Source organism: Vipera ursinii (genome assembly GCF_947247035.1).
Source record: "Vipera ursinii genome assembly, chromosome: 15".
Taxonomy (NCBI): Eukaryota; Metazoa; Chordata; class Lepidosauria; order Squamata; family Viperidae; genus Vipera; species Vipera ursinii.
The window spans coordinates 9,343,946-9,370,119 of record NC_139528.1 but is presented as its reverse complement, the minus strand read 5'-3'; the positions used below and the strand labels follow the sequence as shown (position 1 = coordinate 9,370,119).

At 51.9% G+C, this 26,174-nt stretch overlaps 1 protein-coding gene across 4 annotated transcripts in view; it reads right to left on the bottom strand.

Moving 5' to 3' along the window:
* PC (pyruvate carboxylase) overlaps nt 1-26,174 on the bottom strand; it is a 146,142-nt gene that overhangs the window by 90,944 nt on the left and 29,024 nt on the right. For 2 of the 4 annotated variants that reach the window (XM_083374454.1, XM_083374455.1), the window contains exons 3-4: nt 5,826-5,961; nt 5,373-5,557 (exon numbers count right to left, since the gene is read on the bottom strand). The exons of 1 other annotated variant lie outside the window; for it this stretch is intronic. In XM_083374454.1, coding sequence (XP_083230580.1) covers nt 5,373-5,557; nt 5,826-5,961 — 321 coding nt within the window. Of the gene's footprint in view, nt 1-5,372; nt 5,558-5,825; nt 5,962-12,528; nt 12,707-26,174 lie in introns of those variants that run through there. One more of the 4 variants, XM_083374456.1, reaches the window with a different exon arrangement.

Sequence of the window (26,174 nt, the reverse complement as noted above, 5' to 3'; positions counted from 1 at the left end):
TTTAAACATCTACTGAACTAAAACGTAACTTTATGCTGAAAATCTTTGTGCAGAGACACATACTTGAAATAGATTATTTTCAACATCTTGAATGCAAGATCACCCGTGTCAACCGCATCTGCTTGCACAACAGGGACCCTTGGCCTGTTCCAGAAGGGCCCCCAATGCTCCAGAGATCTCAGGGAGAATCTCAGCAGCACGTCTGTCTGTCCCAAATACAGACCAAACACTTCACCAACAGCCATCAGCGGAGAGGAGAAGCAAAGTCTGCTCAGGCTTCTACTAGGGCAGAGGAACCGCCAAGGAACTGGAGCAACCAGCTCTTTGCTTTGCCCACTTTTCTTAAGTGGCAGTGCAGCTGGGTGTGGATCCAGATATTTTCTTTTCCGGCCTTCGACCCTCCTATGGACTTGATCATCTCCAGGACTACCTATTCTGGACTTGCTGGACTAACATGCGACAATATACTAGCACGGACTTGCTCGCCCTCAGGGGTGCCCCCCTCGCCTAGGTGCGACCCGCCTCTTTAAATTCTAACCTCGATGAAGGGCCCGAGTTCTGGGTCTCTGAGAGATGGCTGGGCAGGGGTAGGGGCCGTCAACATAAATGTAACAAGAGGCCCCTGATTTTGTTTTTATCAAAAAATTTTACGGGGTTGGAGAGGGGGGTGGGTGATAGGGGTTGTTTGGCTTTGGGGGGCGGCCAATCAACCATAGTTCAGGCCAGACTTGGGTCTGACCGCGCGGGGGGAGAACGAGGGGTCGTTGTCTCCGGGGCTCATGAGCGGGTCGTGGGATTACCAATTCCCACGACGGGGAATGGCAGCAGGCGGATAGACAGGGGGCCATATCGTTACCGGGAGCGCCGTCTCCGCTATTTGCAAGCGGTGGGGCGCTCCGACCCTCTGCTTCTTTCCCGAGGTTCCGGGAGCGAGGATGTGCAGCCTCCTGAGCTCCGGCTGGTGTACCTGAATGCCAGGTCCGTGGTCAACAAAGCTCCCCTTATTAGGGATTTAGTTGAGGGTGAGCATGCGGACCTGGCTTGCATCACGGAGACTTGGTTGGGCCCAGAGGGTGGGGTCCCTTTGGTTGATCTTTGCCCACCAGGCTTCCGGGTGCTACACCAGCCTCGAGCTCAGGGTAGGGGTGGGGGAGTGGCGGTGATCGTTAGGGAGACCTTATGTCCGCGGGAGACCACCGTTCCTCAGATAGTCGGGTGTGAGTCTCTCTTTATGAGATTTGGCTCTGGGGCGCAGTTGGGCTTGCTGCTCGTGTACATTTCGCCTAGTCGCGTAGCGGCAGCCCTGCCCGAGCTGCTCGATGTCCTCTCAGGGTTGGTGGTTGAGTTCCCCAAACTTATAGTTTTGGGAGACGTCAACCTACCATCCCTGGGAGGTTCATCTGAGCTTGCTCGGGAGTTCATGGCTTCCATGACGGCCATGGACCTGACGCAGGTAATTTCTGAGCCAACTCATGAGGGAGGCCACACCCTTGACCTGATTTTCTTATCTGGACGGTGGTTGGATGATCTTGGTGGGGGCTTTCCATTTACTATGCCCCTGTCATGGACCGATCATCACCTCCTGCGGCTGGTCTTCCATTTTGCCACCCCTCGCCGTGGAGGTACGGAGCCAACTAGATGGTACCGCCCCAGACGCCTAATGGATCCTGAGAGATTCCAAGCGGCGCTGGGGTCTCCACCTGCCTCCATTGCTCACAGCTCGGCGGATGCCTTAGTGGAAGCCTGGGAAAGGGCAGCCACTGAGGCACTCGACCGGGTTGTACCCTTGCGGCCCCTGACCCGGCGCAGATCCCAGCGAGCTCCATGGTTCTCCGCGGAGCTCCGGGAGATGAAGCGGCGGAAACGGGGCCTAGAGAGCTGCTGGAGGTCCAGCCGATCTGAACCCGACCAATTGCGGTTAAGAACCTACATTAGGTCTTATCTCGCTGCGATGAGGGAGGCGAGGTGTAATTACTTCTCTACCCTCATCGCGTCCGCAGACAATCGCCCGGCCGCCTTGTTTAGGGTGACTCGCTCCCTTCTTAATCAGGAGGTGAGGGAGGATCCCTTGCAGGGTCGTGCCAAGGAGTTTGGTCAACATCTGTCGGATAAAATCGCTCGGATTCGGACCGGTTTGGACTCCAGCTGGGCAGAGTCTGACGATCAGGACACGGGCGGTCTTGTCAATGTTATCTGGGAGGAGTTCGATTCTGTGACCCCTGATGAAGTGGACAGGATTATGGGGAAGCTGAGTTCCACCACATGCTTATTGGACCCGTGCCCTTCTTGGCTGGTTTACGCAGCTAGGGAGAGGACACGAGGCTGGCTCCAGGCGGTTATATCTGCTTCTTTGAGTGAGGGTTATTTCCCCACCGTCTTGAAGGAGGCGGTGGTGAGACCTCTCCTCAAGAAGCCTGCCTTGGACCCAGCTGTATTGAACAACTTCCGTCCAGTCTCCAACCTTCGCTTTTTGCGAAGGTTGTTGAGAGTGTGGTGGCGCATCAGCTCCCTCTGGTCCTGGATGAAGCGGATTATCTGGACCCTTACCAATCGGGTTTCAGGCCCGGGCACAGCACGGAGACGGCATTGGTCGCTCTGGTGAATGATCTCTGGAGGACTCGGGATAGGGGGTATTCCTCTGTCCTAGTCCTATTAGACCTCTCGGCAGCTTTTGATACCATCGACCATGGTATCCTGCTGCAGCGTCTCAGGGGATTGGGAGTGGGATGCACGGTTTTTCAGTGGTTCTCCTCCTATCTCCTGGGACGCTCGCAGTCGGTGTTGGCAGGGGGGCAGAGGTCGACCCCTAGGACTCTCGCTTGTGGAGTTCCTCAGGGGTCGGTCCTCTCGCCTCTCCTGTTCAACATCTATATGAAACCGCTGGGTGAGATCATTCGTGGTTTTGGAGTTGGGTATCATCAATATGCTGATGATACCCAACTTTTTATTTCGACCCCAAACCACCCCAGTGATGCCCTCGCTGTGATGTCCCGTTGCCTGGAGGCGGTTCGGGTCTGGATGGGGAGGAACAGACTTCAACTCAACCCTGACAAGACTGAGTGGCTGTACATTCCGGCTTCCCGAGACACCTGGGATGTTCCACCTCTTTCTATGGGGGGTGAGCTTTTACCCCCTGTGGATAGGGCTCGCAACTTGGGAGTCCTCCTAGATTCACGACTCACTTTGGAGGATCACATAGTGGCCGTGACTAGGGGGGCTTTTGCCCAGGTTCGCCTGGTGCGCCAGTTGCGGCCCTATCTGGATCGGGAGGCCTTGTGTACGGTCACTCATGCGCTCGTGACCTCTCGCCTAGACTACTGTAACGCTCTCTACATGGGACTTCCCTTGAAGACTACTCGGAGGCTCCAACTGGTACAGAATGCGGCCGCGAGAGTTGTCTTGGGAGTTTCCCGGTACTCCCATGTTACACCTTTGCTCCGTGAGCTGCATTGGTTGCCAGTTGTCTTCCGGGTAAGGTTCAAGGTTTTGGTTATGATCTTTAAGTCCCTACATGGCATGGGTCCGCGATACCTCGAGGACCACCTGCTGCCGGCGTCGACTCCCCTCCGCCCTGTGCGCGCCCACAGAGAGGGCCTCCTCAGGGTGCCTCCTGTCAAGGAATGTCGACTGGTGGCCCCCAGGGGGAGGGCCTTCTCTGTGGGTGCTCCGGCGTTATGGAATCAACTGCCGGTCGAGCTCCGGATGGCATCAGACCTCCGATCCTTCCGTCGCGGGTTGAAGACCCATTTATTTGAACTAGCGGGTCTGGCCTGATGGGGGTACTTGGGTTTTTTATTGGTTTGTTTTAGTATTCTGGTTTTAACTTGGGCATTAATTTAATTATTTTTTAATGTTTGTATTGGTGTTTATATTTATGCCCTGTGAACCGCCCTGAGTCCCTTTGGGAGAAGGGCGGTATAAAAATCTCAATAAATTAAATTAAATTAAATTAACCCTCCTGCCTGTGCAGCTGTAGGGAAATGAAACTGCTCCTCCTGCACCCACACGATACTGAGCTGGAGGCACCCAAAATGAGCTGCTTGTGGAGGAGGCCGAGGCCCACTGGATTAGAAATGTCTCTCCCAGTGGTCAATCTGTAACTCGGGACCAGAGAAAATCACCTGGAAAGCAGCTTGTCTTTTTAAGGGCGAGCAAGAACCTTTGCATCCACTGTGGCCCACAAGCACCCGGCGCAAACAGTACCGTGTTAGGTGTAGGGAAAGTGCGGTCGGTGTGTGCTCACATTTGGACGTGCTGGGTCAATGTGACCCTGGGTCAATTTTAGCTCAATCTTTCAATCCCAAATAGGCCTACTGCCTATTGCCAGTCTCTTGACTAAAATTCCTTCACGTTAGCAGAAATCTGCAGTGAAAAGAGGACTGCTTCTCGTATAAATCTTTTACAGCCATGTAACTTCCTTTTTACAAGGAATAAATGGCTGCACTATCAGTAGACACAGAAATATCAAACCTCTCATAACAACAGGGAGAGATAAAACAAGAAAAGAAAATGTGTTGGCATCTTGGCAAAAAATTCATAGATTCTCTACCAAGAAGCTTCCAAGCAGTTTGAAGATGCCATAGCAAAGGATTCCTGTGCTGGGAAGGAGGTTGGACTAGATGCTCTCCAAGATCCCTTCCAACTCTTATATTTGACTCTGGGTCAACAAGAGTTCAGGATGTTTGGATTTTTGTCCTTTGTTGATTGAGAATGTGGCGCTTCCTCAGATAACAAGGCCCTGAGCCATGTAGGTGTTGGAGGCTGTTAAGCAACATCTGGAACTGCACCCAGCAGCTTTTGGGAGCCAGCCTCAGGGAGAAGAGGCCTCACAGGCCACGATGAGACCTGCCCAGAACTGATCACCCTGCCAAATTTTGAACCAGCGGCAGGTTTTGTGTAGCCTTCAAGGGCAGCCCCATATCACTGCAATAGTCTAAATGCAAGGTGACCGAGGTGTGAAGGATTTCCAGTCCAATATCAGGCAGAACTGACCACACAGGATGGATCTCTGCAAAGGCCTTCTGGCTGCAGCTGCCCCCTCCCCCTCAAGGAGCAGCAGAGAGTCCAGAAAGAGCTCCAGATGTGCAGCAGCCCCAAATACGGAAGCGCAACCCCATCTGGAACCAAATCTCAGAAGTCTCCCAGAAAGAGGATCCAGGATGTCTTGCTAGGGCTGATCCAGGCATCGCTTTGCCAGTCTGAGGTCAAGGCATACAAATGAGCATCACACCAATCTACGGTTTCAGCACCCCAAACCGAAGAGTGGCTTCCCCTGGCCGCTGGGCTCCTTGTGGGCACGCTACGGGAATACCTGCTTGTCCTAGGCCAGCCGGGTCAGAGGGGGAGCGCACTGGGCCTTTTTGCCTTCTCACCTTAGCGACTTTGATGATGTCAGGAATGTGCAGATAGGCCTGAACTGGGGGAAGGCCGCGGCCGATCAGATATGCCTCATCCGCCTTCTGTCGATGCATCTGCCCCGTGTCCTGCTCGGAATAGACCGCCACCGTCCGGATGCCCAGCTCCGTGCAGGCTCGGAAGACCCGGATCGCGATCTCCCCTGGAATTCATGAGTGTTAATACGGAGGAAAAGGGAGAGCCCAACGTCAAAGTGAGGGGCTACCGGCTTTTAGAAAAGCATTTGGGATCAGGGTCAAAGAAACCCAAATCGGCCAGTCAGATTGTTTAAGAGTTTTTGTCTACTGTTGGTTCCAGGCTGATGAGGCGGCTCCTTCTAAAAACATCTCTGAAAAAACAGCCCGACCAAGCGCGCACGGGGGGGACGCAGAAGCAGCTCCCCGCGATCCCACTTTCTAAGCCCTGCTCACCTCGGTTGGCTACCATCACCTTCTGGATTGGCTTGTATTCCACCCGTGGGGTGCTCAGGAAGGCAGCGGGGTGTCGGAAGAGGTGTCGGAGGGCCAGGAAGGGCATCCTGCCCTTGGCACAAGGCAGCTGCAGCATCTGCGGGCAAAGAGAGCGAGATCAGCCGGTGCTGCTGCTGGGCCCTCAGTTGCAGCCGATTCCAAGATGCAACTGCCTGCCTGGGGGGGGAATGGGGGGGACCCAAGGCTCATGGGAGCACCGGGAGCACCGGGCGAGCCGCTTTTAAGTGAGCACGCTCCTCTTTTCAGGCAAGTAAATCCTGAAACGCTCCTCCAGGCTGAGGGCCTCCCACAGACTCTTCTCCCGTCACGGGTTCAGGAGCAACACGGCCTGGCTGAAAACGAGAGGCAGAGAAAGCAGCCTGGCTGCCTTCGTCCTTGGTTGCCTCTTTTCGGGATCTCTTTGCTGTTTCCAGGACTATAATAACCAACTTGGGCTTCGAGCGAGGGGGGGGGAGTTCGCCTGTTGAAAGGAACTGGGGGGGGGAATCTGTGAGAGAAGGGGCAGGGCGTCCAGAGGTCCGGACGTGTTCCTGGAGAGCCGGGCACTCGGCCTCTGAGGCTAGGAAAGCCTGAAGTGGGTGGGCCAGGCTGGCCTCCAAAATTGTAATGTTTGCCCTGCAGGTTTCATGTCTCCTCACTCAAAATGGCAGGAAATCATGTCGCCCCCACCCTGTAGACAAGGAGAGTTAGGAATGCCGAGGGGTTGCGTACAAATGGGTGAAAAGCAGAGAAAACAACTTTGTTCTTGAGCTTCTAGTTAAAAGTTACAATACTACAAGAATGTAGGAAAATGGGTGGGGGAGGGGGGCTAGATAAACTCATGTTTTCATGACATCCATGTGCTTCTACAAATAAATGAACTCCTTAGCTACCGACCTGCATTCTGCTTTGTTTGACGATGAGTATATAAAGTGTATTTAAATACAGATCTTGGTTAGCTCAGTAATTCCGTACCAGAGGAAGCAGATCAAGAGCGGCTTATGGTCTGTTCAGATTTTCACCTTTTTTTGCTGAGGATTCTCTGGAATCCCTGCTCTGAGTTGACTGGCTGAACCTCCCAAGGCCCTGCACCTTCCCTTCCTGGATCTGGTTCGCAGGACGGGGAGGGGGGGCTCCAAAACCAGGGAGGGTGCTGCTTTGCAAGCCTCTGCCTCTTTCCCAATTAGCAAGATTAAACTATGCAGGAAAGCGAGCATGCAAATTAGCACTATTTGGATAATTTATTTCATGACACAGAATCTGCCTTTCCTTGGCACAGAGCTTGAGTTACAGAGCTTGAACTGACGCAGGCTAAGAATATCTCAAGTGCAATATAAATAAAATGTTTTCTAGAACTTGCAGATGGGGCATAAAAATACTATCAGCTAAAAAAAACAGGAGACTCCTTTAACCTGAGTGTTGAATGGTTTGCATTTTTGCTATACACTGAACTATAAACTATCCAATATAGAGTCAGAGAAAATGCTACAATGATAAGAACAGTAACAACAACAACCAGGAGTAGCTTTTACGAAATAGTCTGAGCAGCTAAAAAGGAGATGCTCAAAGCAGACTTGCAAATAGTTGGGAGGGAGGGAACAAAGGAAGTGACATGAAGGGTTTGCTAACAACCTGAAGGCAAGAAGACACACAAAGAGGAAAGTGGGCAGAAGTGAGCCACGGATGCGAAGAATACAAACAGGTTCCTGGGTGTAGATAAAGCGAAGGACCAACCGCCCTAGAGCAGCTGCTGAGTGGCCAAATTCAAGCCAGCAGGGAGGACAACGGGCAGCTCTTCCACTCCTGCTTCAGTTCTCCCAAAAGGCAGAAGAAGAACGAGGGGAGAGCAGTGAGACTGAGCAAAACACCACCTGGGAGATCCTTAAGTACTGCCTGAGAAAGTGGAGAAATACTGGGTGACTGGAGGAAGAAAAGAGATGCTGTTGATCTTCTAATAGCTTAAAAGACAAACAACAATTTATATGGCCTTGTTAGGACAGAGAAACAGGCCGAACATAATAGAGTGAAATTTCATCTAGGCCACAGAAATGAAGGGCGGACACACAGAACCAGGATAATCACGACTGATTGTACATTAAATGAGTGTGGGTTGTGGCTGCAGAAACAAAAAACAAGGTGATTTTGGTAGCATCCACAAAAGCAGTTTCTACATCATGGGAGGGAATCAATTGTTTCATATGACTCCAGTTGGGGAAAGACATCTTGAGGGCTACCTCCGATTCAGGGCGCCAGATGTGCAGGAAGGTGTCAGAATCCATTTACGTTTCATTTCTAACTATCTCCTCTGTGCAAAACCCAAATCTCATCTTCCCCTGGATTCTGCCATTCCCAAGGGGGAGAGGGGACAGGCATGGGGCTTCATTGCTTTCACTTCCTCCATTAAATGTAACCTTTTGTTTATTCCGCCTCTCTGCTATCCATCACAATGTAACCAATTGCTTTCTGTGCTATGCATCTCTTTGAACTCTCCTCTCCTTACCAGGCAACGAGGGAAAGGGGGGGGGGAAGGCACAAACCTCCAGGATCTGGTTTATTTCTCCAAAGAGGTGTGAAGAGTGGTGGAAATTATAGTGTTGCAAACAGAACCGGACTGATGTTATCTTTCTTTTCCCACAATGGACTTGCCACCTGGAGATTGGCTGCTCTGGAACTGGCCGAATGAACTGTGGGGTGGGGTTTGCTTGGGGGCATTTTAAAAATATCGATCTGTAAGGGAATCCCTCAGACCCTGTCTATTATGCCTGCTATCTCCTATTTCTTAGTAAAAGATCCTGCTTGGAAAACCCTGTCTCCAAGAGTGCTGCTTTCTTAAGAAGTGGGCAGAGGTGGGTTCTGACAGGAGGCCCTAGAAAGCTGGAAGACGTGCGAAGGCTACCGGGAAGCAAGTCCCCTCCAGGGAGGTCGAAGGAGGCAGGTGTTGCAAAAACAAACCAGGAGAACATGAAAAGGGCCTCCCCAAGCCTGAGAGAGACTGGACGGCCAGACAGCCTGTTCTCTCTTCTGCCACAGGGCAGAACAACGGACTGAGGGATGGGGAGGTGGATTCTGAGTGAACGCTGAGGAGGGAGATGGGAAGATTGCCGGCGGGTGACTCCCAGAGAGAGGGCCTTCTCTGTGGGTGCGCCTGCCCTTTGGAACCAACTTCCTATGGAACTTAGGACTGCCCCCGACCTCCGTTCATTTCGCCGGGACCTAAAAACTTGGCTCTTTGAGCTGTCTGGCCTAGACTGAGGGGTTTTTAATTGGGTTTTAAAGTTTTAACTTTTGGGCTTAAATTTAATTAATTGTTTTAAATTTATTTTAACTTTTGTATTGTATGGTTTTAATTGCCCTGTAAACCGCCCTGAGTCCTATGAGAATAGGGCAGTATATAAGTCAAATAAATAAATAAATAAAGAGCCAACGGGCCCAGGAGAAATTGTGGATCCCACTTCATTGGATCTGCACTGACCACCCATTTGGACTCCTCCGAGGCCGATATGGTGCCTTCCGACAAAGCTGCTCCTATCCATCCAACCTCCCTTCTTGGGCAACTCCGGTGCTCTCCAGCTTGACCCCCACTCATTCTGAATGCCCCGAGGCAAGAAAACAGGTCCGAGGTTCCCAGGGATGCCATCTGGGCAGAAATTGGCTTACGATCGTCCCAGGCACCCTTTCAGGGCATGGCCCCCACCCTGTCTTGGAAACAATCTGAGGCCGTGTTGCATCATCTGGTCACTTGCTTTGGCTGCTCTAGGCAATCAAGCTGCCAGTCAAGCCTCGCTAAGCCTCGCAAAGCTGCTTCACCAGCCTGGTCACCAAGAAAGGCCTCTGAGGCTATGGGATGCCAGGCAGGTGGCAAGCCAACTTGGGGCCGGACCCTCCTTATGGAATGTTCCGGGGAGGCAGCCCCAGCTTTTTGAAACAGAGAGATATGGCCGTGTCTGGCTGGGCAAACGTAGCACCCCACGATCCTCAGAGAAAACAGCGGGACCCTTGTCCTGGCTGTCCTCCCCCAGGCATTTGCGTCTGATCAGCCCTTCAGAGTCCAAGGGACCCAACAGCAGCCTATTGAGGGACATGCACACTTGAAGCCACCCCCAGGGTTGCACCATACTAATTACTGACAATGGTTTTGTGATCACCCCCACCAATTTCTGCAGATATCAACGTGTTTACGTTAGTGGCAGTCTCTCTAAACAATGCCAACCTGCTCTTTTTTTCAACAGAATTGCTAGTTTAACTTACCACAAGAATGAAGTGGAACCAGTACCCTGACTTCAACAAAGCATTGCATAAGCTCTCCTACAAGAGTCTAACACAGACCATCCCAAACTCTAAAGCAGACCGCATCACCTTCAGGAAAGACCTGCACATTCATTCACCCGTCCAGATCACCAAGCTGAGGAGATGAGTCGGGGCACAAACTGTGTCCACAGGAGAGATTTATTGTCTCGGACAATAAGAGTCCGAGTAGTCTGGAGGCATGAGGTGGGCAGCCTCTCACCAGGCCTGATGCAAAGGTCTCTGGCCAAAGCACAGCGAGTCTGGTTAGGAGGGCTTGAGGCTGAACTAGCCAGGCAAGGGCTTTGCACTGTGAGAAATTGGGGAGTCACTGAACTCAAAGTTCACTAAGTCAAAAGGGATTTTTGAGCACTTCTTTAAATACATTAAAGGGACGCGGTGGCTCAGTGGGTTAGGACGTTGAGCCTGTCGATCAGAAGGTTGGTAGTTTGGCGGGTCGAATCCCGAATGCCGTGTAGCAGAGTGAGTGCCTGTTACTCGTTCCAGCTTCTGCCAACCTAGCAGTTCGAAAGCACGTTAAAAAAAATGCAAGTAGAAAAATAGGGACCACTCCGGTGGGAAGGTAACGGCGTTCCGCGCGCCTTTGGCGTCCAGTCATGCCGGCCACATGACCACGGAGACGTCCTCGGACAAGCGCTGGCTCTTTGGCTTTGAAACGGAGATGAGCATCGGCCCCTAGAGTCGGAAACGACTAGCATGCGTGTGCGGGGGAACCTTTACCTTTACCTTAAATACATTCAGAATAAAGAATTAAGAAAGAGAAAGAAAAGGATCACAGCTATTCAACGAAATTAACAAAATGTCAATTGGCAACCAAAACAGGCAGAACTGCTCAGCTCCTATCTTGGTTTAGTCTTCTCCAACAAAAAGCACGTGTCCACCAAGACAATAGGAAGAGCTGATGAAAGGACAGGATTGAGGCTTCAGATAGCAAGGTACTCCCATTTCAGAGCGAGATAAACTGCAATAAATACTGAAGGAACTGGCTAATCTTTGTGTACTTTGTATACGGTCTTTGACCAGGTTGCTTAAAGGAATCAAATGCAGCCCCCACCATCCGAAAAAGGGGGAGATTGTAGGGGGGGCTTCCTCAAAGAGTCTCTTCTTGCTCTAAATCTCACTTGATCAACAAACCCCTCCCAAAATCCCCATTTCTGTAGAACTGTTAAAATTACTCCTTCGGCTGCACAAGCGCCCTGCCTCTATCGCAAGTCTTTTAAAAAGTCTGTATGCCACCCAACTCTTAACTACCTGGGTGGCTCCCAAGTAACAGAAACTTGACAGGAATAGAAAAAAAGCAGAAACCCGCCATCCACAGGGGCTTCACACACTCTTGCCTCAAATGCCTTCAAAGCAGCAGCAGGGTGGGGGCCGCCCCATCCCGGGGGGAGCCTCGCTGGAGAAGGCAGGCCCCGGGACAAAGCAGGCAGGCTTCCAGGGTCCCCACGGATGACACTGTTTAATCAGAGGAACCTGGAGCACGCCAACCTGGCCAGATTCAGCCAGCGGGCAGATATTATTGCAGCCACGGGTCCCTCGAGTAAGCAGACCCCATGCCAGGAAGGCTTCACATGGAACGACTGGCAAGCTGCCAAGCAGTGCAATCCATGTTGTACTGCAGCACTGTGGATCGACTGGAATTTCTGGGTAGTCTTCAAGAGCAGGCCCATGTAGAGCATCTTGCAGTAAAGCCATGACGTGACCAGGACATGAGCGACTGCCTGAAGTGACTCCTGATCAAGCAGGAGCATTAAAAAGCAGCACCTGAGAGGGTTACCCGCAAGATACAGGTGCGTTTATCTTTGCAGCAGAGTTCTCCAATGATCTTTGGAGCCCCCACCACGTTTGTCCCTTTCCAGCCCACCCACTGCTGAGCCTGCCTTGTCTTCTTTACCTCCAAGGCCTTGGGGCTCTGCCAAAGTAGCCGGGGTCTGCCTGGTGTGGTTATAGATTGCCATCTGAAACAAGGTCCCTCCACTCCTTAGCCCCTCTGAAGGCCAGTTGTGAGCACAAATAGCAGGACAAGGGGGGCTGTTGGCTCTGCTGGGATGCCAAGGTGCAAGCACACATGGGCCAACATCTGTTTCCAAAATAAAGCAACACAACTGTCTATGGAGATTCTCCATCATCCAGGTCATGGTTGTCCCAAAGGTGCTGTTCAAAAGGCAACTGGACTTTCTTGGCTTTTTCCTTGAAAATGTTTTGCTTCTCATCCAAGAAGCCTCTTCAGATCATTTTTTTCAGAGAACTGAAGAAGCTTCTTGGATGAGAAGCAAAACATTTTCAAGGAAAAAGCCAAGAAAGTCCAGTTGCCTTTTGAGCAGCACCTCTGGGATAAAGCAGTCCAAGTTTAACGTACCCTGAGACGCTGTGCAGGATGAGTGGCGGCTCCGGGAAAATCTGGCTTTTGGCTTCAGCCTCTCAGTCCTTGCAGAGCAGGGCTGTCCCTCCGCTTGTGAGAAGGGCTGGAGAAGTGCCTGAACTTTGGAAGCCGTTGCCCAATAGATAAATAGACACTGATTCCTGCAGGAGGCGGTCCAGCATCAGCCAGTCAAAAGGGAAAGCTGGAGAAGGAATGGGAAACCAGGCTGTCGGGGGAGATGGGTAAGCAACTCCTACTCACCCAACCTACGTCTGCTTGGGGGAGGGAGGGAAGATCTGTCACCCTCCAAGCTTCTGGAGATTCAAGATAAGCACCCCATGCCTGTCCCTTTCATGGAGACTGCTCCGGAAAGCGTGTAAGCGCCTTGTAATGCGCAGCCCTGTCTGCCCTCTCGTGTCCCAAGCCATGCCTTTGTCCGCCGCTGGAATATTGTTTGGATTGGCGGGCGGACCCTTGGGGGAGAGGATGTTTTTGCCCTCCCCCCCCCGACTGGCGGCAGTGGCCGGCGACCCAAAGATCAGCAGAGGCCTGGCTTGCTTTCTGTGCTAGCAGGCAGGTACTATGGCTATCTCCATGCCCGGCTGGAATCAAGACCTCCCCATTGACAGACCAGTTTGGCCTGGGACTTGACCGTGGTGGGAGGACGGTCTTGGACTGGTCATTGACCACCTCACTGGCCCAGGACTCCCTCTTCTCTCCACCCCAGATTGGACTCCTCAGCCGGAGTGAGAGGACGGCTGGGGCTTCCTTTTGATTGCCATCTCAGGTGAGAGCTGAGATGGTCTAGTGCAGGGGTCGGCAACCTAAAAAAGAAAAAGAGCCACTGGGAACCGGTTCCATCACAAATTAAAAAAAGAGGGAGCCGCGTGCGTGTGTCCATGCACGCGCATGCGCAAAAAGGTTTTTTGCGCATGCGCGGACGCACGCGGCTGCCATTTTTTTAAAAATGAGATGGAACCGGTTCCCGGTTGCCCGACGGCGACGGCCCGTCTGCAAAGCTGCCGCTTTCGGCAGCTTTGCAGACGGGCCGTGGCAGCTTCCTCAAAGAGCGGCGCCCCTGCCCATTCCGAGAGGTGTGCCCGCACCTCTCCGAACGACCGGAGGTGCGCGCGTACCTCCGCGCGAATGGGCAGCGGTGCCGCTCTTTGAGGAAGCTGCCGCGGCCCGTCTCAGCTTCCTCAAAAAGAGAGGCGCCCCTGCCCATTCCGAGAGGTGCGCGCGCACCTCTCCGAACGACCTTTGGGGAGGTGCGCGCGTACCTCCGTGCGAAGGGGCAGCGGCGCCGCTCTTTGAGGAAGCTGCCGAAACCGGAGGTGCGCGCGTACCTCCGCGCGAATGGGCAGCGGTGCCGCTCTTTGAGGAAGCTGCCGCGGCCCGTCTGCTAAGCTGCCGCTTTCGGCAGCTTCACAGACGGGCCGCGGCAGCTTCCTGAAAGAGCGGCACCGCTGCCCATTCGCGCGGAGGTACGCGCGCACCTCCGGTCGTTCGGAGAGGTGCGCGCGCACCTCTCGGAATGGGCAGGGGCGCCGCTCTTTGAGGAAGCTGCCGCGGCCCGTCTGCTAAGCTGCCGCTTTCGGCAGCTTCACAGACGGGCCGCGGCAGCTTCCTCAAAGAGCGGCACCGCTGCCCATTAGCGCGGAGGTACGCGCGCACCTCTCCAAAGGTTTGGGGAGGTGCGCGCGCACCTCCGCCCATTCGGGGAGGTGCGCGTGCACCTCTCCAAACGGGCGGTGCCACTCTCCATTTGGAGAGGTGCGCGCGCACCACTGCCCGTTGGAAGAGGTGCGTGCGCACCGGGCGGCTGGGAGCCGCAAGAGACGGCTCAAAGAGCCGCATGCGGCTCCGGAGCCACAGGTTGCCGACCTGTGGTCTAGTGGATCGAGAGACATGCCTACTGGATTTAATATTTCATCTGTATAACAATACTCCATCGAACTACCCATTGGACATATCTGTAACATCTGCCCTATGTGGACATTTTAGTGCTGCATGGTTTGTCTCCATTATTCCGAAGCTGATCTGTATGCCCTGAGGGGGGTTTCCCCCTCCTGGGCGCGACCTACCGCCTGTCTCCACACTCCCCTTAATGACGAGCCCAATTGTTGGGACTCCGAGAGGTGGCTGGGCTTAGATAGGGGCCTCGAGTTGAGACGCGCTAAGAGGCCCCTGATACATTTTTTAGCCAGTTATTTTAAAAGGTTAGGGAGGGGGAGGGGTAGGAGGGTGGGGAGGGAATCTTTAACGGGCACTCAGTCTGGGCCTGTTAGGGGTCCTGACGGGACGGGGTTGGGGGAGGTGGTTGCTGGTTCTGTGAATGTTGGGGTGGGGTTTCAAATCCCCACGACGATAGGGAATGGCAGCAGGTGGTTGCACGGAGGGCCATATCAATATCTGGGATCGCGCCCCCGCTGTCTCCGAGCGGTGGCACGCTCCGACCCTCCAGTTAGCACCCTTTTACCCGGGGATGAGGGTGATCAGGTCCCTGAGCTCAGGCTGGTTTATTTTAACGCCAGATCCGTCGTTAACAAGGCTCCCCTCATTCATGATTTGATTGAGGGGGAATGTGCGGATCTGGTGTGCATTACGGAGACTTGGCTGGGCTCAGAGGGAGGGGTGCCTCTGACCCAGTTATGCCCTCCAGGTTTCCGAGTGCTACACCAGCCACGGGCTCAGGGCAGGGGTGGTGGGGTGGCAGTGGTTGTCCGGGAGACTTTATGCCCGCGGGAGGCCACCATTGTCCAGATGGCCGGGAGTGAATCCCTCCTCTTGAGATGTGGTCCTCGGGCTCAGTTGGGCTTGTTGCTCACATACCTGGCGCCCAGCTGTGTGGCAACAGCCCTGCCTGAGCTGCTCGACACCCTCTCAGGGTTGGCGGTGGAGTTCCCCAGGCTTATAGTTCTGGGTGACTTCAACCTGCCTTCACTGGGAGGGTCGTCTGAGTTAGCTCGGGAGTTCATGGCCTCCATGACGGCCATGGGCCTGACCCAGGTTATTGAGGGCCCGACTCATGTGGGGGATCATACTCTCGACCTGGTGTTCCTATCTGGACAGTGGTTGGATGATCTGGGAGGGGGTTCACCAACCATTGCTCCCCTGTCATGGTCAGATCATTACCTCCTGCGGCTGGTCTTCCGTTATGCCACCCCCCGCCGCTGGGCTGCGGAACCGACCAGGTGGTTCCGCCCCAGGCGCCTAATGGACCCGGAACGGTTCCAGAGGGCGCTTGGGCCTATACCCATCACCCTTACCCACAGCCCAGTCGATGCCCTGGTGGATGCCTGGGAAAGGGCGGCTGCCGGGGCACTTGACTGTGTTGTACCCTTGCGACCTCTGACCCGGCGCAGATCCCGTTGGGCTCCATGGTTCTCTGCGGAGCTCCAGGAGATGAAGCATCGGAGACGGGGTCTAGAGAGCGGTTGGAGGTCCAGCCGATCCGAATCTGACCGATTGCAGTTAAGAACCTTTATGAGGTCTTATCTTGCGGTGATAAAGACGGCGAAGTCTAACTACTTCGCTGCCCTTATCGCGTCTGCATATAATCGCCCGGCCGCCCTGTTTAGGGTAACTCGCTCCCTCCTTAATCAGGAGGTGAGGGAGGATCCCTTACGGGGACGAGCCGAGGAGTTTAGTCATCATCTGGCGGACAAAATCGCTCAGACCCAGACCGGTCTGGACAGACTGGGCAGAGTCTGATGTGGAGGAATCGGACGGTCTTGAGCATGTTATCTGGACTGAGTTCGATCCTGTTTCCCCTGATGATGTGGACAGGATCATGGGGAGGCTGAGCACCACCACCTGTTTGTTGGATCCGTGCCTCTCCTGGCTAGCTTATGCGGCCCGGGAGGGGACATGAGGCTGGTTCCACGCAGTAATAACTGCTTCTTTGAAGGAGGGTGTCTTCCCTGCCGCCTTGAAGGAGGCGGTGGTGAGACCCCTCCTCAAGAAGCCTGCCCTGGACCCGGCTGTTTTAAATAACTATCGTCCAGTCTCCAACCTTCGCTTTTTGGTGAAGGTTGTTGAGAGTGTGGTGGCGCATCAGCTTCCTCTGTTCCTGGAGGAAACTGATTACCTGGACCCGTACCAATCGGGTTTCAGGCCCGGATACAGCATGGAGACAGCATTGGTCGCGCTGGTGAATGATCTCTGTCCTGGTCCTATTAGATCTCTCAGCGGCTTTTGATACCATCGACCATGGTATCCTACTGCAGCGTCTCAGGGGGTTGGGAGTGGGAGGCACCGTTTTACGGTGGTTCTCCTCCTATCTCCTGGGCCGTTCGCAGTCGGTGTTGATGGGAGGGCAGAGATCCGCCCCGAGGCCTCTCATTTGTGGAGTTCCTCAGGGGTCGGTTTTCTCGCCCCTCCTGTTCAAAATCTATATGAAGCCACTGGGTGAGATCATTCGTGGTTTCGGGGTGGGGTATCATCGTCCTCCTGGATTCACGACTCAATTTTGAAGACCATATAGGAGCCGTGACCAGGGGGGCTTTTGCCCAGGTTCGCCTGGTGTGCCAGTTGCGACCCTATCTGGACCGAGATGCCCTATGCACAGTCACTCATGCGCTTGTGACCTCCCGTTTAGACTACTGCAACGCTCTCTACATGGGGCTGCCCTTGAGGACCACTCGGAGGCTTCAGCTGGTGCAGAATGCGGCTGCACGAGTTGTGATGGGGGTTTCCTGATACTCCCATGTAACACCTCTACTCCGCGAGCTGCATTGGCTGCCGGTTGCCCTCCGGGTGAGATTCAAGGTGCTGGTGATGACCTATAAAGCCCTAAATGGCTTGGGTCCGGGATATCTGAGGGAACACCTGCTGCCGGCATCAAGTTCCCTTCGTCCAGTGCGCTCCCACAGGGAGGGTCTTCTCAGGGTGCCACCGGTAAGAGATTGCCGGCGGACGACACCCAGAGATAGGGCCTTCTCAGTGGGGGCGCCTGCCCTTTGGAACCAGCTGCCAGTGGAGCTGAGGACTGACCCCTTCTTTGCTTCCACTTAAGAGGAACCCCCCTCCCATTTTTTAAAAAATAAATAATAATGTTCCCCTTTGCTGGGGCTCCACAACGTGGGAATGTTGTCTGAATGCAAAGTGCTGAATTCAGACCCAGGAAGAGAGGTTTTCAATCATAGTTCATCTGTCTGCCAGCCTCTCTGCTTTAGATTCTGGCGACTGAAGGGCACCACGTGCTGCCTCCTTTGCTTGGATGGGCTCCTGCAATGCTGGTGGCAAACAGGTTGCCTGGAGACATTGAGATGGCAAAAAAATTAAATGAAAAACCAATTTTCAAGTTAACTTTCCTTCCTGGAGAAATGTGTGGAGCTGTAGTCTAGTAGAGAGTCCAGCAACATTGAGAAAAACGCCAGATAAAGTAGACCAGTCTGGAGCAGATAAACAGCTGAAGATAATTTTTAAGACCAGGTTCCACTCAGCCAACTGTCTCAGGCCAGAACGCTAGGCAAGGGTCCCCCCGCCCCCGCCCCCCTGCCTGAAGTGTGTTTCCCTGCGAGAGAGCAACTCGGGCCTCTATGCTGCCCAAGGGGATTGGTTGATTGGTGCTGCTTTGCTAGCCTCTGCCTCTTTCCCAGTTATCAAGACTGGAGTAAACTATTCAATTCAGGAGCTGTGATGGCGCAAGTGATCGGAACGAAGTGTTGCAGGCTGACTCTGCCCATAGTCTGGAGTTCAATCCTGAGTGGATCCAGGTTGACTCATCCTTCCATCTTTCTAGGTTCAGTAAAAAGAGGAGCCAGATTGTTGGGGGTCAATATGCTGACTCTGTAAACTGCTTAGAGAGGGCTGTAAAGCACTATGAAGCGGTACATAAGTCTAGGTGCTGTTGCTATTGCTAAACTATGCAATAGAGAAAGTATGCAAATTAGCACTAATTGAATAATTTATTTTGTGGCAGAGAATCTGCCTTTCCTTAGCACAGAGCAAGGTTAACAATATCTTAAGTGCACAATAAATAAAACGTTTTCCAAAACCTGAGGGTGGGGCCAGGGGCATAAAAATACTATCAGCTAAAAAACAGGAGGAGTGGGGCATATGCCTGGCATTCTGTTGCTGTGATCCTCCAACTCATTTAGCTTGATTACTGAATTATCTGAGCACCTTCTATAAGGTAAAGGTAAAGTTTCCCCCGCACATGCGTGCTAGTCATTTCCAACTCTAAGGGCCGGTGCTCATCTCCGTTTCAAAGCCGAAGAGCCAGCGCTTGTCCGAGGACGTCTCTGTGGTCATGTGGCCGGCATGACTAGACGCCAAAGGCACACAGAACGCTGTTACCTTCCCACCGGAGTGGTCCCTGTTTTTCTACTTGCATTTTTACGTGCTTTCAAACTGCTAGGTTGGCAGAAGCTGGGACGAGTAACAGGCGCTAACTCTGTTACGCGACACTTGGAATTTGACCCGCCAAACTGCCAACCTTCTGATCGACAATCTCAACATCCTAACCCACTGAGCCACTGCGTCCACCTTCTATAGACTTCCCCAAAATACTATAATAAAGAATGCTAATGTTATTTTTAAGAGGACAGATATAGCCAATCCACACAGGTCAGCCTGGCAGAACAGAGACAGGCAGTTCTTCCAGAGCTGCAGAACTGATGCTTCAAAAGAAGCCTGGGTCAATTCAAGGGCTCGGGGACTGCAGGCACCTCCGGGCGAAAAGGAAGGAGACATTTTCTCATGGAGGACCGGTCACTCCCAGGAGCCCCAGCATTTTCTCACTCCACTGCATCTCCTTATTGTGCAAGATTTATACGAGTCCTTTCTTACCCCAAATGACCAACTCATATTTATTCATGTTGTGTAACATTCTGCTCTTTTTACAACAAATACTACATTTGCCAATGAAATTCCTCAAGTTGCCTTGAACAGCTAACTTTAAGGTCATATCACCAGTGGAAAGATCCACATTTGCAAATCTATCCAGGCACAAGAAAATGTGAATCACACGGGGCCAAGCCGTGCTGTTCACATCAAAGCTAGATCAAAAGGAGCCAAATACAGACACACAAAAACATCTACACAAATGCTTGCCATTTCACACCCCCAGGAGATTGGAGACTGCAAGGAAAGGTGCCCTGTTCACTCGGCCCTCCTAGCAATTCTTTAACCACCCACAGATCTAATGCTGAATTCCTCAAGCAACCTTGTCAGGTTGGAAACCCAGGCAGGCTTCCTGGGTTTGAATCCCCCCCTTCCAGTGAGCAGGATTTCTTGCACTGGATAAAATGAGGCATTCCCACCGGCTGTTCCAGGAGGAGGCCGATAGGACAAAGTCCATCCCTGGCATCTTTCCTAGCCTAGGCGGAGCCCCCTAACTGCTAACTCACTGGACTCCTCAGGTGAGGTTAGACCACAAGTGTCTAATCTGCCTGAATAATGCCCTAGTTCCCTGCCCCACCATCACCACCTCTAGTCATTCAGAGTACCAGTGTCCTCTCTCTCTCTCTCTCAAAATTATTGTCAATGTTCCGACTGACAAACCCAACGAAGCAAGCGTAGCTGAGACAATCCAATCTCTAATGCAAAACTTTATTGAGCAAATCATTTCGGCACAGATAAAAGGAAAACTAGCTCTGGTTATTTTGCACCTAAATTGCTATATTAAAAGTATAGAAACCTCCCTCCCCTCATTACTGCAGGTCACATTATCCAATTATAAGTCAAAGAATCATTATGAGAGAATGTCTTTTCTTTTCAGTAAACAAATCTTGAAAGTCCTTGGTTCTCACCACATCAGTGGTTTGAATTCTACTCTCCCCTCCCTTCCCCCCAAGTTCGTAGGCAAGCCAAGAAGCAATAATGGCTGACAAAATGTAGGCATTCTTTGAGGCTTGACAATTATTTTCTTGGTTCACATGGCCTGGACATTGGAGTTCCAGCTTCTCTAGAACATCTTCTTGTGCTTTTATGGGCAACAAAAGAACCCCAAAAGCTCTTTTCTTTAGCTGCGTCTCCTGAGTGCCAGGCTTAACATCCTGGTAAACGGCAGTGAGCTTGAGGAAAGAGATGCTGCCTAAGGAAAAGGGGGAGCGACCTAATGTTTCAGACTGTTGAAAGTGATAGCGGGAGAATTGTATTTTCAGACTTGCAAGTTTCTGCTAATGTAGCCTGGTAATAAAGCAGCAATAGCTCATCTGGTCAATTTTCTCCATCTGGTTTATCTGGGAGGGCTGACATTAGCTGAAACTGCAAAAAACCAAAACAGGAATTAAAGGAATATTGAAAAGGCTAACAAGGATTCCTCTTGCCATGGATACAGAGAAAAGTTCTGTAGATATTGCTCTGAGATGAGATAAAGAAAACTTTGGTCATTTATAACTAGAAGTATAAATATTAATATCTGGACCGAGACGCCCTACGCACAGTTACTCATGCGCTTGTGACCTCCCGTTTGGACTACTGTAACGCTCTCTACATGGGGCTGCCCTTGAAGACCACTCGGAGGCTTCAACTGGTGCAGAATGCGGCCGCGCGAGTTGTAATGGGGGTCTCCCGATACTCCCATGTAACACCTCTACTCCGCGAGCTGCATTGGCTTCCGGTTGCCCTCCGGGTGAAATTCAAGGTGCTGGTTATCACCTATAAAGCCCTACATGGCCTGGGTCCGGGCTATTTGAGGGAACACCTGCTGCCGGCATCAAACGCCCTTTGCCCAGTGCGCTCCCACAGGGAGGGTCTGCTCAGGGTTCCGCCGGTAAGAGACTGCCGGCGGGTGACACCCAGGGATAGGGCCTTCTCAGTGGGAGCACCTGCCCTCTGGAACCAGCTGCCGGTGGAGCTGAGAACTGCCCCCGACCTCCGATCATTCCGCCGGGGCCTGAAGACCTGGCTCTTTGAGCTCTCGGGCCCAGGCTGAGGAGAAATTTTTAATTGGGGTTTTAAGTGTACAGGGTCAATTTAATATTTTTTAATTTGGTTTTTAACTTTTGTATGGTGGATTTTTTTAATTCCCTGTAAACCGCCCTGAGTCCTCAGGGAAAGGGCGGTATATAAATGTAACTAAATAAAATAAATAAATATTAATAGTTAAATTTGAACGTTGATTTGCTTATAAAGGTTACATGTAAAGGTAATTAAGATATATGTAAGCTAAATCTATTGATGAGAAAAGTTCTCAGAGGCTGATAAGATGGAATAGCCTTTTAAAAACACTGGATGCCACCAGATCACTTGCAAGCAAAGCAATTCCACTATCCTGTGAAAAATCGAGCAGAACTGAATCGACAACTGACGGTCCAGCTGAGTCAGTGAGTGTCTGAATTTTGGACATCAGATAATATGCTTAATTGTGGGTCACTGCCAAATCCTAAGGACGCTCACTATTTCATGTGATTGAGGTCCTGGAATCTGGATATTCTTTTCCTGCTTTTCCCTATGTTTTGTTTTTAGTTTTTAGTATGATTTCTGAGACTGGAGAAAGGCCAGACTGCTGAAGGAGAGCAAACAAGAATGTGGCAATGACAGAGAGGCAAGAATAGGAATTATTCTGGAGCACTTTGATTCAAAAGGATGATCTGAAAGCCCCTTGGAAATAACAGAATTATTAATTTGTCAAAAACAATCCTAGCCAAAGCAAATTTTCATCTGGTTTTTGGCTTTTTCATCAACTAACTAGTTTCTAGGATTGTGGGAATTTAATTTAATTTAATTTAATTTAATTTTCACAGAGAAGCTCAGCAGCCAAATTATGACAGGATGGCCTCAAGAGCCGATACCCTCTCAAGCTTTACGTTTTTTCTCGGAGCCTCATTCAACTGGAGAGATGCCCAGTGAAACTTCATTCCCAGGCCCTGCAGGACTTAACCTTCCTATGGTTTGCAGAGGAAACCTAGCTAGAGGGAGAGGCTTGCAAACAGAGCCCCTCTGCACCCCTTGCCCAGCAGGTCCTGAATTCAAATGAGAACTTCTGCCTGTCTCTCTTCCGTTTCCCCTTTCTCTGTCCTTGCCCTTCTCCAGGCCTGACCATTGACCCTCAAGCTCCTAACCCTAAGCCCTTTCTGTGACCCTTATCCCTGCAAGAAGCCCCTTCCCATGGGTAGGCTCAGGCCCAGAAGGAGCCCGGAAATTACCTTCCCCTCCACTTGCCTCAGAGAGCAGGACCAAGTCAAAGGGCAAGGGAGGCATTGCAAAGAAGCCGCCCAGCAAAACGTTAGATCTTGCTTTGTTTTTTTGCTATCACTGCCTCTCAATAAAAGTTCATTTTGGGACAATGCCTGTTTAAGAGTTCTGCTTTCTTGGGAGGATTAGCTGAGGCAGGACCTTACATTAAGCAAGATCTGCAAAAAGGTCAATCTGGAGAGGCAACTGCCCTACCGCCAGGACTGTGCACATCATGTCCGTCTATGGCAGCGAACAAGATGAGAGCGAATGCAGGGAAGAGTCCACTTTAAAAACCCATCCAGAAGAAAGCTATTCTGGGTGGATGGAGGAACTGATCACATCAGAGACCACCATGAAACCGAGATGGTCAGTCGGGGTCAGGAAGAAAGAAGAGTGGGAAGGAAGAGCCCAGCGAGTAACATTCACCTGAGGCGACCAGAAAAGGGCTAGAAGCGGGAGATGGACCTGCTCTCTAACGAGGAGGAAGAATCCAAAGGAGAGAAGGAATCAACTGACCAGATCCACAGACAAGCTGTGCAAACATGGTGGACGCCTTTCAGGACTTGAACACGAAGTCCAGATGGTGCACAAGTAGAAAGAGAGAACAACTGGAAGAAGCCGAGTGCGGTGCAAGCAAAGCTGGGGCGACTGAAGCCGTGGTGGGGGCAAGTGGCTCCACGGTAATGGCAGCAGCTACCCTGGCAGCTCAGCAGCCAGCAGCTCATGGGAGGAATGCCCCCAAGCCCCTAGAGGGAGAGCCCCACGGGAGGAACCAAAGCGGGTCCCTTTGGGCATGAAATTTGATGGGGACCCCCAACAACTGGGCTTCTCCCTGGCTCATGTCTTCACCTACATATGGCAGAAGCCTCCCCAGTGAGGAAGCCAGAGTCAGGGCTGTCACCCAGCCTAGAAGGGACCGCAGCTTGTTACCCTGCACAACTGCAACGCAGCAGAGCTCTGGAACTTCAACCACTTCATGACAGGCCTGAGACGGAGGTTCGAAGACCGCCTGGCAGACCAGAAGGCACAAGGCTGCATAAGGACCATGAGGCAGGAACACTGACCAGTAGCTGGGTACACAGAAGAATTCCGAGACCTGGCATGCTGCCTCAACTGCCCTGAAGACATCTTAATCAGCTGTTTCCAGGACAGGCTGAATGATGACCTGTACAATCCATGTGTGGCCAGGGGTGCCCCAGTACATTTACACGACTGGTACCTACTGGCCAAAGAGGCGCAGATCGACCAGAAACGCAACCCATACTGATCCAGGAAGGCATGGAAACCCTCAAAGAAAATATGCAGACACCTAGCAAAGAAACAACACCAAATGTCCCCAAACAAGTCACATCAACAAACACATCTGAGACAAACAGAAAAGCACCTCACACTGCACCCCCTCCTCCCCCAAAAAAGGAAGGCGAGTGTTAGTAATAGGAGATTCTATCCTCAAAGGAACAGAATCAGCCATCTGCAGACCGGACATACAATCCAGGGAGGTATGTTATCTCCCTGGAGCAAAAATCAAAGACGTGGCTGAGAACCTAACCAAAATAATTAGGCCCACAGATTACTATCCTCTCCTACTCCTTCACATTGGCACAAACGACACAACAAAGAATCTGAGTACAATAGTGAGAGATTACAAACAACTAGGCAATAAAGTTAAGGAGCTAGGAGCACAAGTACTGTTCTCATCAGTACTCCAATGAAAGCCCAACACCCATTGAGGGGGAAAAAGAATTCTATAAATAAACCAATGGCTAAAGGGTTGGTGTCTCCAAGAAAACTTTGGTTTCCTGGATCATGGACTGCATTTCCTATGGGAAGGACTCATAGCAAGGGATGGGCTGCACCTTATGAAAACAGGCAAAAATGTACTTGGGAAAAGACTGGCCCAACTCATCTGGAGGGCTTTAAACTAAAACTGAGGGGGAAGGGTGACAAATCTCTAGAACCTCTAGAACCCCAAACCAATCACAAATCCCAAGAATACAAATCAAACATTGAGGTAGGGAGTGAGGAGAAGAAAGAAACCTCAAACAACAATCAGGAGATACAGGAAGCACACCGACAGACAGGCAGAAAAGTCTTAAATGCTGATCTACAAATGTTCAAAGCTTGGGGAACAAACAGGGCGAACTAGAAGCAATAGTACAGGAGGGAGGGTATGACACAGCTGGCATAACAGAAACCTGGTGGGACAAAACCCATGAATAGGATGAACTGATGGATGGACACAAATTGTTGAAAAGAAACAGGTCTACAAAAAGAGGAGGGGGAGTTGCACTATATACTACATATCTACAGAAATGCACATGATGAAAGATAAAAGCCCTCCAGAATCTATATGGGTCAATAAAAGAGGGGGGGAAAGTGACATTGCCATAGGGGTATACTACTGGCCACCTAACCAATCAGAAGAAATAGATGGACTCTTTGCCAACCATTTAACAAACGTATGTAGAAATCATACCACAGTAGCAATGGGAGACTTCAACTACCCACATATCATTAGAATAGTATAGAACTGGAAGGGACCTTAGAGGTCTTCTAGTCCAGCTCCCTGCTCAAGCAGGAGAACCTATACCAGGGGTCAGCAACCTGAAAAAGGAAAAGAGCCACTGGGAACCGGTTCCATCACACATAAAAAAAGTGGGAGCCGCGTGCGTGCGTCCATGCACGCGCATGCGCAAAAAACATTTTGCGCATGCGCAAAACAGTTTTTTCTTGCGGGCGCGCGCGGTTGGCATTTTTTTAATGAGTGATGGAACCGGTTCCCGGTTGCGCGACGGCCCGTCTGCAACGCTGCCGCCTCCACTCCCTTCCTTCGCCCGGCCTGCTTTTCCAACCTCACTTCCCTCCCTGACAAAGCTCCTCCTTTTCTACTCAAAGATTTTCGGGGTTCCTCGGCTTACACCCCTTGGCGAAAGACCCCAAACGTCCCTTTCTCGCCGCTCCTCCCTCCCTGCCCGCAGAGGCTCTTGCCCTCTTGCCGTCTCCGCTGAGCAGCGCCGCTTGGAAGAGAAAGGGAGCAGGACAGGCACGCTCGCCCCAGCGGAGTGGCCGGCCCTCGTTTAAGTAGCGAGACAGTAATTACTCCCCTCCGCCCCCCCAATGCTCCCGGTTCTCCCGTTCGCCCACCGCCCTGCTTTCCTTCCTGAATTTTGCGCAGCCGTTTCTCTCTCTCCCCCCCCGCTTTTGCCGCTCCCCCACCCAACCAGTTTGCTATTGAGCGTCTAGGCGCCGCCGAGCTCCCCAACTCCGCCGGCGCTCGAGCGAAGGAACGAGCCTGCCGGCGCTAAAAGGCAGCCGCCACCGCCGCTCTCGGGCTTGAACGTCCGCAGCCGGCAAAGGCACGATTCACTTTCCCTTCGAGAAACGTGCCCTCCAAAGTCCTCACAAGGTCCCAGTGAGCATGTGTGTGCGAGCTCTGCACATGCCCATTTAGGACCGAGATGCTGCCGCCCTGAAGATCAGCGGCTTTCGCGCGCACCCCAAAGGCGAGTCTGCGA